Source organism: Phycodurus eques, chromosome 4, assembly GCF_024500275.1.
Source record: "Phycodurus eques isolate BA_2022a chromosome 4, UOR_Pequ_1.1, whole genome shotgun sequence".
NCBI lineage: Eukaryota > Metazoa > Chordata > Actinopteri > Syngnathiformes > Syngnathidae > Phycodurus > Phycodurus eques.
The window spans coordinates 22,206,900-22,219,984 of record NC_084528.1 but is presented as its reverse complement, the minus strand read 5'-3'; the positions used below and the strand labels follow the sequence as shown (position 1 = coordinate 22,219,984).

General features: G+C 40.7%; 1 protein-coding gene across 1 annotated transcript; it reads left to right on the top strand.

Annotated features, from left to right (window-relative positions):
* The first annotated feature begins 623 nt into the window (after window positions 1-623).
* utp11 (UTP11 small subunit processome component) lies at window positions 624-6,070 on the top strand. The gene is made up of 8 exons (XM_061675696.1): window positions 624-801; window positions 1,833-1,894; window positions 1,978-2,080; window positions 2,157-2,279; window positions 2,545-2,638; window positions 4,594-4,724; window positions 4,791-4,901; window positions 5,861-6,070. The coding sequence occupies exons 1-8, from the start codon at window positions 742-744 to the stop codon at window positions 5,942-5,944; spliced, it is 768 nt and encodes a 255-aa protein (XP_061531680.1). The 5' UTR covers window positions 624-741; the 3' UTR covers window positions 5,945-6,070.
* Window positions 6,071-13,085: the final 7,015 nt, after the last annotated feature.

The window sequence follows — 13,085 nt, the reverse complement described above, 5'->3', positions numbered from 1 at the left end:
GCGAAATTTGTAGATTCATAGAATATTGTGGCTTGCCCTGTAGAGCTATTTTAACTTGGGGCCCCAACGAAACATCAATTCTTACAATGAAAAGGTAAGCTTTTTTTTTACAGTTAGATATTTTTTTCTTATATTTAAAGAATACCTTAAAATGTATTTTTAAAGTGAAACATTATAAAAAAATAATATTGATGTTTAATTATTGTATTGTTTACATATTTTTCAAAATGTCTAATATACTTTGCTTATGCCCACGTATCTTCTTCTTTAACCCAAATTTGCCTAAATGCAGTCTTTGAATAGTATTTTTTGTGGTCAATTGACCATTTTATGGTCAATTGTAACCCTTACAATTGAAACCAAAGGTGTTTTTTTTTTTTTTTGCAAGACAAAACTGTGAAACAGGGACCTCTCTCGCCTTTCATGCGCTACTACAGAATTAAACAAGTGACTTTAAACATTTCTATTATACTATAGCGCATAGTTTAGAAAATGTTAAAAAAATATGATTTAGTGCGCTGAAACTCACAATTAACAATCAAATGGTTTTAGGAATGTTTTTTTTTTTTTTAGTGGCGAATCTGTGAACAGGAAATGAGGAAACAGGAAACTGCGTGTGCCAGTTTAAAAGGGAAACAACTTTTGTGGAGGGGCACTCGTGCTCGGCTTTAATAAAGACTCAAATTGAACATTTGAAAGGGTTTGTCTTATTAAAGTAGCTGTTTGGGACACTTCTCAAACATGTCGTCGTTCAGGAAAGCGCTGAAATCCCGACAAAGAAACCACCATGAAAGATCCCAGGTGAACTTTTCGTTCCGGTAGCTTGGGCTAGCGGCTAGCCGACCAAACTAAATCGTGTACACCCTTGACGACTTTCAACATCTTAACCGATTTTTAAAATGTGAGAGACACCATACATGAGCAGGAAAATAAATGCGTTTTGTACTTACTGCTCTGCCAGTGTGTGGTGCAGTGGAGATAATGTTAAAACGCTGTGAATGTGTTAATTTTCGAAGATTAATTGATTTACATGAGACCACCATTAAGACAGATCTTTTAAAGACTGTTCCAGTAATATAATCATCATTTAACTGTGATAAATATTATTTAAAAAGTTATGAATCTGTAAAACCGGTCAGAATACACCAATTTCTCGCCAACTTCTTCATACTAGACTGACAATGGAGCTCAAGATTTTAGATGCCATCTTTATCTGAGTTTCAAACAATCATCACATTCTTAATCCTCATCCTATTTTCAAAAGTATCATAGGAAAGCTTGGTAAGCACAGAAACTGACAATATACACTAATGATAAACGTAAAGTACATTTAAAAAATTATAAGACATTTTGCAAAATAAAGGTCAGGAGCCAAACAGTTTGCACATGGTGGTCTCATTATGTGTGGTTTAATTTGTTATGCAAACATGCATTAGAAAAACAAATTAAGATTCAAGGACAAACAAACACTCCATAAATTAAAATACACAGTATGGAATAAATATAGCACATTTAAGAGTCATTTGCATTGGATAAAATTAATGAAATCAACATTGGAAGTGACATAAAATATGTGCCCTCAATGCAGATTGACAAAACATCACAAGCGACCTGCCCAGCAGCTGTTCCAAAAAATGTCACATTTGGCAGAAGCATAGAAAAATACACAATCCAGATTGTTTTATGGATTTGAAAAATTATTTTACCTGATGAATAGTGGGAACATAGTGAAACATAAGCGCAGCGGTTCCATTGCTACTCAAATTGAGCGATGAAGATTGTAAATCATTGAGTGACACACATACCTATAGTAACGGTTTTTCTTTCATCAGCCTGAATTTAGGAAGCACTTGGGCTTACTGGAGAAGAAGAAAGACTACAAACAACGTGCAAAGTAAGTTAAATGAAGTCGAATAACGTTTCAAGCCAAATAACTCTTCAGGATGTATATTGATTGGTTGTGTTGGTCTGTAACAGTGACTACCATAAGAAGAAAAACACACTCCTCGCTTTTCGCAAGAAGGCTCTGGAGAAGAACCCGGATGAGTTTTACTACAACATGATCAATTCACAGCTGCAGGTAACATCGACCACAAACGTGTTCTTACCCTTTGACGGTTCCCTGAGGTTTAGCTGATGATGTGTGATGTTGACAGGACGGAGTCCACCTGTCCAAAAAGCAGAAAGATGATGAGTCGGAGGTGACGGAGGAGCAGAAGAGAGTGATGACGACACAGGATATTAAATATGTGGAGATGAAGAGGGTGGCAGAAGCGAGGGTAAGTTCCTACATAAAATCAAATGAATGATAAAGTGTGATAACCATGGAGCTGAAAGTGGAACCTAGTATGATGCGGGGAGGCCACTGCTCTTTCCTGAAAACAAATAACAGCAAATCACCAATGTTCGTCTTTTTCATGTTCCATTCCGAAATGATCATTCTCTGTCAACTAATCAACAGATTGCAATGGCTCTAGCCCCTTTATGTACTTGACCGCTATGGTCTAACATGCCCTTGACCCTTGCATATCTTTCATTTTTCAGAAAATTGAGAGGCTGAAAGGAAGTCTCCATCTTCTGGATGCGGTCAGCAAACAGAAAAACAAGCACACCTTTTTTGTGGATTCCAAAAAAGAAGGTAAATATTCACAATCGTGAGCAGGGATGCTCCCATTAAGGGTTGCTAAGGTCCTGCAAGATGAGGACTATTCAGTTTGACCATGGAAGCTAATGAGAGTTGATTGGAAATTTGCAGTAAATATTCATAAACTATCATTTAAACCCAATAATGAACAAAGTGTTTATTTTTGGCAGTTAAAAATCTTAGCCTTAAGACTATTTTTTTTTATATTGGACCTATCGGTGTGATGTAATTTTTTTCCACAGTCATAAGAGGTGATGCAGGCGAACTGCAATCTAATTCAGTGTTGTTTTTTTTACACCAAGGACAACCTGGGAAAAAAATGGCTCTCCATTTACCATAACTGATGACCAACAATACAATACAGGCACCTAATAGGCCTAAATATTTATATATTTAAATAAAGACATTGGTTGTTATCCTAAAGTTGTAATATTACAAGAAAAATCGAAGTAATTTTCCATGAATAAAGTCATATTATGAGGTGGAAAAACCAATTGTATGACAAAGTTATGATATGGGAAAAACAACACCCTAAGGTTTAAAGAAATAGTCAAAATTTAATGAGGAAAAAGATAAAAATGATCAGAGACTAAAGACAGAATACTACAAGAAATATCAAAATATTTTACAAGTGGGAAAAAATCTAACAAAGTTGCTATGCCTCATGAAAAATATTTGTAATTTGACAGTCAAAATATAAGAAAATAATAAAAATTTTTGAGAGTTTTAAGCTAAAACTGTACTGATTCATTTAAAATGTATAGCATCCATCCATTTTCTGTGCCGCTTATCCTCACTAGGGTCGCGGGCGTGCTGGAGCCTATCCCAACTATCTTCGGGCGAAAGGGAGGGTTCACCCTGAACTGGTCGCCAGCCAATCGCAGGGCACATATAAACAAACAACCATTCGCACTCACATTCACATCTAGGGGCAATTTAGTCTTCAATTAGTCTACCATGCACGCTTTTAGTATGTGGGAGGAAACCGGCGTGCCCGGAGAAACCCCACGCAGGCATGGGGAGAACATGCAAACTCCAATGTATAGCATATAAAAGGTAAATAAAAATTGTGCCTAAATAAGTTTAAAAATAAACAGTTCTTACATATTAAATGCAAATGTGTTGAACTTTGTTAACTATAAATGAACTATAATTGGGCAGGGATTAATTTGCAGACCATTAGAGGTACCTTTAGTGGTACTGGCTAAATCATTAAACATAAGATGTTGGACCAAAGTGATACTGGTACCACACTGAGAATTACTGATCTAAATAATGAAACATGAGATGTTAGACCTGAATTTAGTGGAAAATGCTTCCTTAAAACTGAAATTCTTCCAATACTAAATGCTAACAAATAGCTTGCTCACCTATAGCGCGACCGGGAACCCGGTCTCTTGTCTCAATACGAGTAAGATGGCATCTGGAATGTGAGAAAAGACATTTTTCTGGACATTTTTCATCATTCCCTGTAGTCTGGTAATATTTTGATTGGGAATTGATCAAGTGCCACGGTGCACAACTGGTTAGCACATCTGCCTCGCAGTTCTGAGGACCCAGGTTAAAATCCAGACTTTACTGTGTGGAGTTTGCATGTCCTCCTTGTGTCTGCGTGGGTTTTCTCCAGGTACTCCTGTTTTCTCCTACATTCATAAAACATGCATGACAGGTTAATTGAAGACTACTAAATTGCCCATAGGTGTGAATGTGGTTGATTGAATTATTGTTTGTCTGTATGTGCCATGCAATTGGCTGGCGACCAGTTCAGCTTCTCGCCCAGATAGGCGCCAGCACACCTGCGACCCAGGTCAGGATAAGCGGTACAGAAAATGGATCAATGGATGGATGGGTGGGAATTGATCAAATTGATCATGCTTATGAGTTGGTATGCTACCAGATATCCACAGTCACCAAATGTCTCAGTGAACGTCGGCATATGTGTATTACAGTACAGTCGTTCGACTTGGCCAACCACCTGAACACCGTCCCCGAACTGCTGGATCGAGTGTACAACAGACCCACAGTGGCCACGCTGATGAACGAGCGCATCCTGGGAGCCGTGGAGCCTCGCAGTCAAAAGGTTTTTCACTCATAAAAAGCTTCCTGTGTTACGACGCCTTCACATTCTCCCACACGGGCGTTGCAGAAGCTGTCCAAGCAACGCAAGCACGAGTACAAGCTTCTTGCCCAAAGGATCGACCGGGAGAGGAAACTGTTTGTCATCAGCCAGAAGCTTCAGACGCGCAAGGACCTCCAGGTGAGGACTCGTAGCATCTAATGTCCCCATTATCAGCTTCACACTGTTTATCTATTGCGGCTACGCTATATCGCAGATTATTTATTTATTTCTTTGTTTATTTATTTATTTATTGGGGGATGGGGGGTGGAATGTATCTGTTTGTCTGTCAAGGAAATCTGTAGTTTATAACAAAAAAAATTTTCTCCGAGAGCCACGTACAGAAAAACGGAAGGATGCTTGTGTCACTTTAACGGTCCCATATTTTGGCTATTTAGACCTCCTAGAGTGACTTTCGAACATGGGGTTAGTGTAAAAGTGTCAATTTCATTTTAAAAAACACCTTGGTTTTGTCATACTGGAGTCCAGAAAAAGCCCTGACAGCTACTTCCGTTTGACACAGTTTTGTATCCGCTTCGTCCATATTTGGCTCAGACTGCCCCCTTTTCTCTGATTGGTTGTCTCCATGTAGAACAGCCAACCCTCACTACTTGCGAGAGCAAGGAGAGGCGGGGGCGGATCAGACTGACTAATGAATTGGAAAAAAAAAATGCATGGAATCGGAAACTTTACTTAAAACGAGTATTTCTGAAACTATGAATTTCAGGAGTGACCAAAGTTGGATTTACATTACGTACTTCAAGTGATACAATTCCAATATTTTTTCCTCTCAAGTGGCACAATTCAAGATGTCAGCGATAACAGCAAAAAAACAAAACAACAACCTGGTATTGGCTATATTCAGAACGGAATTAGGCCTCTTCAAAATGTGGATTAAAAATAACTCGTCTCAACGCCTAGTTGATGTTTACAGTTAAACTAAACATAAAACAACACTATTTAACCAAGCCACATAACTGCCTTACGGAAGTCTGTTAGCTTAATGCTAACGCAAAATGCATAACGATCATTAACGTATCCCCCGCCATAAACGGGGGTTCACTGTCATTGTAAAATGAATGTTTGCATGTTTCCCACAGGATAAAAGCAAGAAAATCAAAGTTAAGAAGGAGACGCCAAATGCTCCGGCCATCTACAAGTTCGAGACTAAGAGGAAGCGCTGAGTCGCCACTCAGTTGACGAATCGAGTCACCACAAAGTTGACCAATCATGGACATTATCCTTCAAAAAATGTCACAACACATTTTGTACATACATATTTGTTCCCAATTAAATATTAAACATTATAATGACTCAATTGTGATTGGTTTGTCAGAATTAGGAATTGAAAATGGGAACCCCTGGCAATGTAGCTGTAGGTTGTCTTTTGTAGCGATAGATGGCGACATTGGGCTTTGTGACAATTGGGTCATGTCGCCCAAAATGAATGCTGATTGGACACAATATTAGGTAGGCATTCTCAATCATGAGATGGAAAAGCCACAGAACAAAAGTTAACCTAAATATTAGCAACCGCTTTCAGTATTATGAGATACAGTTGTACACCACTGTAATAATAAGTATGTTATTTTAAAAAAAAGACCATTATCTTTTAAAGGCAGATTTAGTGATATAACTCTTCCATTGATCTCATTAGTTTAGAGTGCTGCTGTACTGGAACCATGTCCACAATTATTACATTTTTGACAGATGTAATAGGATTTATTCATCATGATGAGCCGTACTAACATTGTGCGTGTGTGTCCACCTGCTGTACAGCTTTTATACAGTCCGAGGGTGAGCTCAAGTCCAACAGCATATCACGAGGATCGAGGTGTGATTGATCGCCGCGGTGGCAGCGGCTTCATAAATGCGGCCGATCCATCAAAGTCTCCCGGGAACCCCTGTAAGGGAAAGGAGAGAGAGAGAGTGAGGCAGAAATGTCAGCAGAGAGAGAGAGAGAGAGAGAGAGAGAGAGAGAGGAAGCAGAGGCCTCGGTCCAAACATTGATGATCAGACTAAAGGTGAGTTTATGATGGGACAGAGAAGGGAAAGAGTGATGTTGGGTATCTACAAAGACTTTAGACTGAAGAAAAAGCCTGGCATCTCTCCTACTTTATTAAATTTTACTTACAAAATCATCAAAAGAAAGAATTGAGCCGTGCTGTACCATTTTTCAGACACCGTCCATCCTTTAAGCCAGAATAAATGTTGCAAAAGAAAGCCAAAAAAGAAGCAAAACACCTGCGTTCAGCTCTTCATATTCTCAGAGGTACATGACTCTCACGTGATATGTTGGTGTCTCGCGTAACATATATGGCATTGGTTCATTTTTTGGAATAAATGTCACCAATGAAAAGCCAAACGTGCAAGTGAATCCCTTGAGGTGCTTGAGCGGTCAATATAAATTCTCATTCAATATGGTGGTGCCTTGCATGATGTCGTGCCAGGTAAAGCCAAAGGAAAATATAAACAAGCAAGTCCATCTTTTGGAATAAGTGTTGGGGGGGGCTAAACACACATGCAAGTCTGTGTTTTGGAATGAGTGTTGCTAAAAAAATAATTAAAAAATGCTACAAAAAGACAGAAAAAAACTAAACAGTCAAGTCTTTTTTGAATGCGTTACAAAAAGAGCCATGAAAAGCCAGAGATGAAGCTTAACACATGAATAATAAATCACAGCAAAGCCAAACAAAAATCTTAAAGCACAAGTCCAGCTCTTGAAATGAGTATTGCCCCCCATAAAATATATAAAAATATATATGAAAAGCTTTAAGGTAAACGTGTCAAGTATCACCCAAAAACAATTTTAAATGACAAAGCTAAACAAGTACATCTCTTGGATTGTTTTGCAGGGGGGGGGAAAAGCAAGGAAAAGCTAAATATGCAAGTCCATCTTTTGGAATAAGTGTCACAAAAAGGCTGTTTTCATAGATTTTCCTTTAAACATAACTAAACAAAGAACAGCCTTCTATTGTATCCTACTTAACCAAGCTTCCCTCTCAAAAAGCGACTATTTACTGGGGTCAGTGTCACTGACCCCCCTCCTTCAAGTCGCCCGTCTACTTTAAGCCCCCCCCTCCAAAATGTCAAAATGTTTAAAACTTTGTTAGCAAAAATTCGAAGTTATTAACCTTATGAATGGTGACAATGGAAACACTGGAGGAATGCTTGTTTATATCTTTAAAATCAGAAGGTCACCCACTGCCACCATTGCTTCCCAGCGTAAGAGTCCCATGGCTTGATGATGGTGGTAGTGGTGTGGGGGGCAATGCACAACAATGAAAGGACAGCCTGAGCAGGAACAGTAGCGTGTCTGTGCTGGGAGAGATAGCGGGGGTCCGGAACTGCGCACACAGTGTTTTGACCTCCACCCCCTCGGCTTATGGAGGCCAGGCCCGAGGGTCTCGATGCACGCACGCTCTCTCAGAGTAGTGACGTGAAGAAAAGGTGTGGACGTCATTCACACTGGAGACATGTTGCATTCTAGTTCTATGGTCCTGACAACATAAATCATTTGCAATTCATTAGAAAAGTTCACAATTTAAATATAAATTATCTAGCTTAGTGGTTCACAAAGTTTTACACCAAATACCACCCCCACAAAATACTTGGCTCTCCAACTACCACGAACATGACCAACATTAAAATACAGTAGCATAGTAGGCCTAAGTGTTCATAAAAACAGCGACTTACGGTTTTATTTCTAAAAACAGATATAATGTCAGAGGCCACTGTAACATGCGTTTAAACATTAAAGGGGAATGAAACACAAAAACAATTTGGGTAAGAATATGCTGTACAGTGGGTATGGAAAGTTTTCAGACCCCCTTAAAATGTTCACTCTGTTATTTTGCAGCCATTTGTTAAAATCATTTAAGTTCATTTTTATGTACACACAGCACCCCATATTGACGGGGGGAAAAACGGAATTGTTGAAATTTTTGTAGATTTATATATATATATATAAAAAAAAAAAATGAAATATCACACAGCTATAAGTATTCAGACCGTTTGCTCTGACTCATATATTTAACTCGGGTGCTGTCCATTTCTTCTGATCATCCTTAAAATGGTTCTATACCTTCATTAGAGTCCAGCTGTGTTTGATTATACTGATTGGACTTGATTAGGAAAGCCACACACCTGTCTTTATAAGACCTTACAGCTCACAGTGCATGTCAGAGCAAATGAGAATCATGAGGTCAAAGGAACTGCATGAAGAGCTCAGAGACAGAATTGTGGCAAGGCACAGATCTGGCCAAGGTCACACAAAAATATTCTGCTGCACTTAAAGTTCCTAAGAGCACAGTGGCCTCCATAATCCTGAAATGGAAGACATTTAGGACAATCAGAACCCTTCCTAGAGCTGGCTGTCTGGCCAAACCGAGCAATTGGGGGAGAAGAGCCTGAGTGAGAGAGGTAAAGAAGAACCCAAAGATCACTGTGGCTGAGCTCCAGAGATGCAGGCGGAAGATGGGAGAAAGATCTAGAAAGTAAACTATCACTGCAGCCCTCCACCAGTCAAGGGCTTTATGGCAGAGTGGCCCGACGGAAGCCTCTCCTCAGTGCAAGACACATGAAAGCCTGCATGGAGTTTGCTAAAAAAACAAACACCTGAAGGACTCCAAGATGGTGAGAAATACGATTCACTGGTCTGATGAGACCAAGATAGAAATTGTTGGCCTTAATTCTAAGTGACGTGTGGAGAAAACCAGGCACTGTTCATCACCTGTACAATACAGTCCCAACAGTGAAGCATGGTGGTTGCAGCATCATGCTGTGGGTGTGTTTTTCAGCTGCAGGGACAGGGAGACTGCTTGCAATCGAAGAAAAGATGAATGCGGCCAAGTACAGGGATATCCTGGACAAAAACCTTCTCCAGAGTGCTCAGAACCTCAGACTGGGCCAAAGGTTCACCTTCCAACAAGACAATGACCCTAAGCACACAGCTAAAATAAAGAAGGAGTGGCTTCAGAACAACTCCGTGACTGTTTTTGAATGGCCCAGCCAGAGCCCTGACTTAAACCCAATTGAGCATCTCTGGAAAGACCTGAAAATGGCTGCCCATCAATGTTCATCATCCAACCTGACAGAACTGGAGAGGATCTGCAAGGAGGAATGGCAGAGGAGCCCCAAATCCAGGTGTGAAAAACTTTTTGCATCATTCCCAAAAAGACTCATGGCAAAAATCTCATTTTATGTTGCCACTTTTGTCTCCTTTTTTTTTTTTTTTACCAGCTCGCACAATCTACGAATCGATCCTCCACTTAATAGAGTACATTGGCCCCACGCTATATCCCGGTACCCTTTTTTGAGGGTTCAGTGCATTACAGATTTTTTTTATTGTACAATTACTTATATCATGGAATTTTGCTGTTGTTGTTTTTCCCATACAGACTGTTACTGCTGTTTAACAGCAATCAGTGTGAGCCAGAGTGCTTTAAAGACAAAGAATGTCCTAATTTAATAAAAGAAGCTTAAGTGCAATGTGCCTATTGCAGAATCAAGGTGACTTAATTAAGTTACTCCACTGCACGTCTCCGGTGACGTAAACATTGTTAGCTAATTATATATAGTCTACCACCGATTGTTAGAAGTCATTCTAACAATCGGTGGCAAGACAAGAGCGTGCAAAATCCTCCCGGACCTCCACATCCCGGTCACCGGCTCTTCCAGCTCCTTCCCTCAGGTAAGCGCTACCGATCAATGCAAACTAGAACTAGCAGACATTCCAACAGCTTCTTCCCTTTTGCAATCAACTTCTTAAACAGCTAACCTACAATTCCATTGCAACATGCTGCCAATCTTTTTGTCTTGAGTTTGTTGTCACATTTTTGTCGGGCCAATTATATATTACTTGTGCACTCACTGTAGTACTCTCGTCACGCTGCACTATTTGAATATCTTTTGTTGACCAATACTGGCCACTCATGCCAGAGTAGCATCTGCCCCACTTGCACACTGACTGAGGAGTATCTGCAACATTTGCACAATCAACATTGTCCCAGATTATCGCACTACTAGTCACTTTAAACGGCATGTATTCCATGAAGTCTCGGCGCTCTTTGCACAATTGTCACTGCACCGGACTATTGCTATATTCGTCATTCAAACTGCTCTAAGTGCTAGAGGACTCTGCATCTTTTTGAATTTGTACCGGCATTACCAGATAACTCTCAACCCTTTATTGCGCAACCCTTTATTGCTCAGTGACTGTTTTTGTCAATGTCTTTATGTCTCAAAAGTGTTATCTGTCAATTGACTGTCTGTTGTCATACTAGAGCGGCTCCAACTATTAATTTTATTTCCATTTTGAACACCGCTTATCCTGATTAGGGTCGCGGGGCGCTGGAGCCTATCCCAGCTGACTACGGGCGAAAGGCGGACTATACCCTGAACTGGTTGCCAGTCAGTCGCAGGGCACATATAGACACGGACAACCATTCGCAGTCACATTCACACCGTCACTGAGTGGGAACTGAACCCACGCTGCCCGCACCAAAGTCAGGCGAGTGTACCACTACACCAACCGGCTCCAACTACTGGAGACAAATTCCTTGTGTGTTTTTTGGACATGCTTGACAAATAAAGATGATTCTGATTCTGGTAACAGGTGGTTTGGCCGGCACGGTGACCGACTGGTTAGCACATCTGCCTCACAGTTCTGGGGACCGGGGTTCAAATCTCAGCCCCGCCTGTGTGGAGTTTGCATGTTCTCGCCGTGCCTGGGTGGGTTTTCTCCGGGCAGTCCGGTTTCCTCCTACATCCCAAAAACCTGCGTGGTAGGTTGTTTGGAGACTCTAAATTGCCCGTAGGCATGACTGTGAGTGCGAATGGTTGTTTGTTTCTTTGTGCCCTGCGATTGGCTGGTGACCGGTTCAGGGTGTACCCCGCCTCCCTGCCCGAAGATGGCTGGGATAGGCTCCAGCATATAATATAATATATATATATATATATATTATATTATATATAGAATTAATAATATTTAATTATATATCTTTTTTCGGGAACGTGTATGTGTGTCTGTGTGTGTATAGCGGGACGTCTGGCGAGGTCGGGGATCACCAAACCTTCCTTTAAAAAAATAAAATAATAAAAACTGGTTGCTAATGAGCCCTGGCTGGTGACAAGTGCGCCAATTGATTAAATTTGCATGGGAGCCTAAATCGTGACGGGGGCCCGCAGTACTCCCCCCGCCCTGAGGTGCACACACACGCATGCAGCACCCCGTGACTTGCCCCTGCACCTCCGCATCAGGGGGCAACTCTTTGCAGGAGTGTGGAAACTTTACGTGTGTGTGCGTGTGTCTGTGTGTTGGCAGGGCGTGGAGCGCCACTATTACTTTCAGGCCATCATTCAGGGAGATGCCAGGCGTGTGCCTTTGGGAGGTTTCATTAGGTTTTAACTAGCGGATGTATCGTTGTCTCGCAGCCGCCTCATGTCATTGTCTCCCTCTGATTGCGCGTGTGTGTGTGTTTTTGTGTTGTGTGTATGCCTGCAACACCATGTGATGAGGCACTGTGTGTGTATAAATAATCCTTACAATGTAAAATAGACTATAGGACAATGTTTTCTAATTTTAATAGTAAGTTCTGAGCCAACAGGTTACGATGGTAAACACTGACAGTAAATAAAATGGAGAAAAAAGTGTATTATACTAATACAGCTCTAGAATAATGAAAACAAGTTTTTCTCAGATTTTGCTGATTCAGTCATTCATTCGTTTTTGTTTTATTCTATAAACAACATAACTCCCAAATTCTCAAATATTGTCATTTCGAGCATGTTTTTCTTTTCTTTTTTTTTTTTTTTTTTTTTTTTTTTTTTTTTTTTTTTTCAGAATATGAAAAAAGTATGCCGGCTGACTGTTATGACTGGTAAGCACATCTACCTCACAGTTCTGGGGACCGGGGTTCAAATCCCGGCCCCGCCTGTGTGGACTTTGCATGTTCTCCCCATGCCTGGGTGGGTTTTCTCCGGGCATCTCTGGTTTCCTCCCACATGAAAAAAAACCTGCGTGGTAGGTTGATTGGAGACTCTAAATTGCCCGTAGGTGTGAATGCGTATGGTTGTTTCTTTCTGTGTGCCCTGCGATTGGCTGCCGACTGGTTCAGGGTGTACCCCGCCCGGAGATAGCTGGGAGAGGCTCCAGCAGCCCGCAACCCTAGTGAGGATAAGCGGTAAAGAAAATTAATGGATGGATGGATGTATTCAAGTCATTTTATGGTACTTTTGGAGTCATTTTTATAATTTCCTTTCATGTATGTCCCTGTTCCTGCCTCCTCTCCCAGTCCTTTCTTAGCCTTGTGGGGCAGCTGGGCC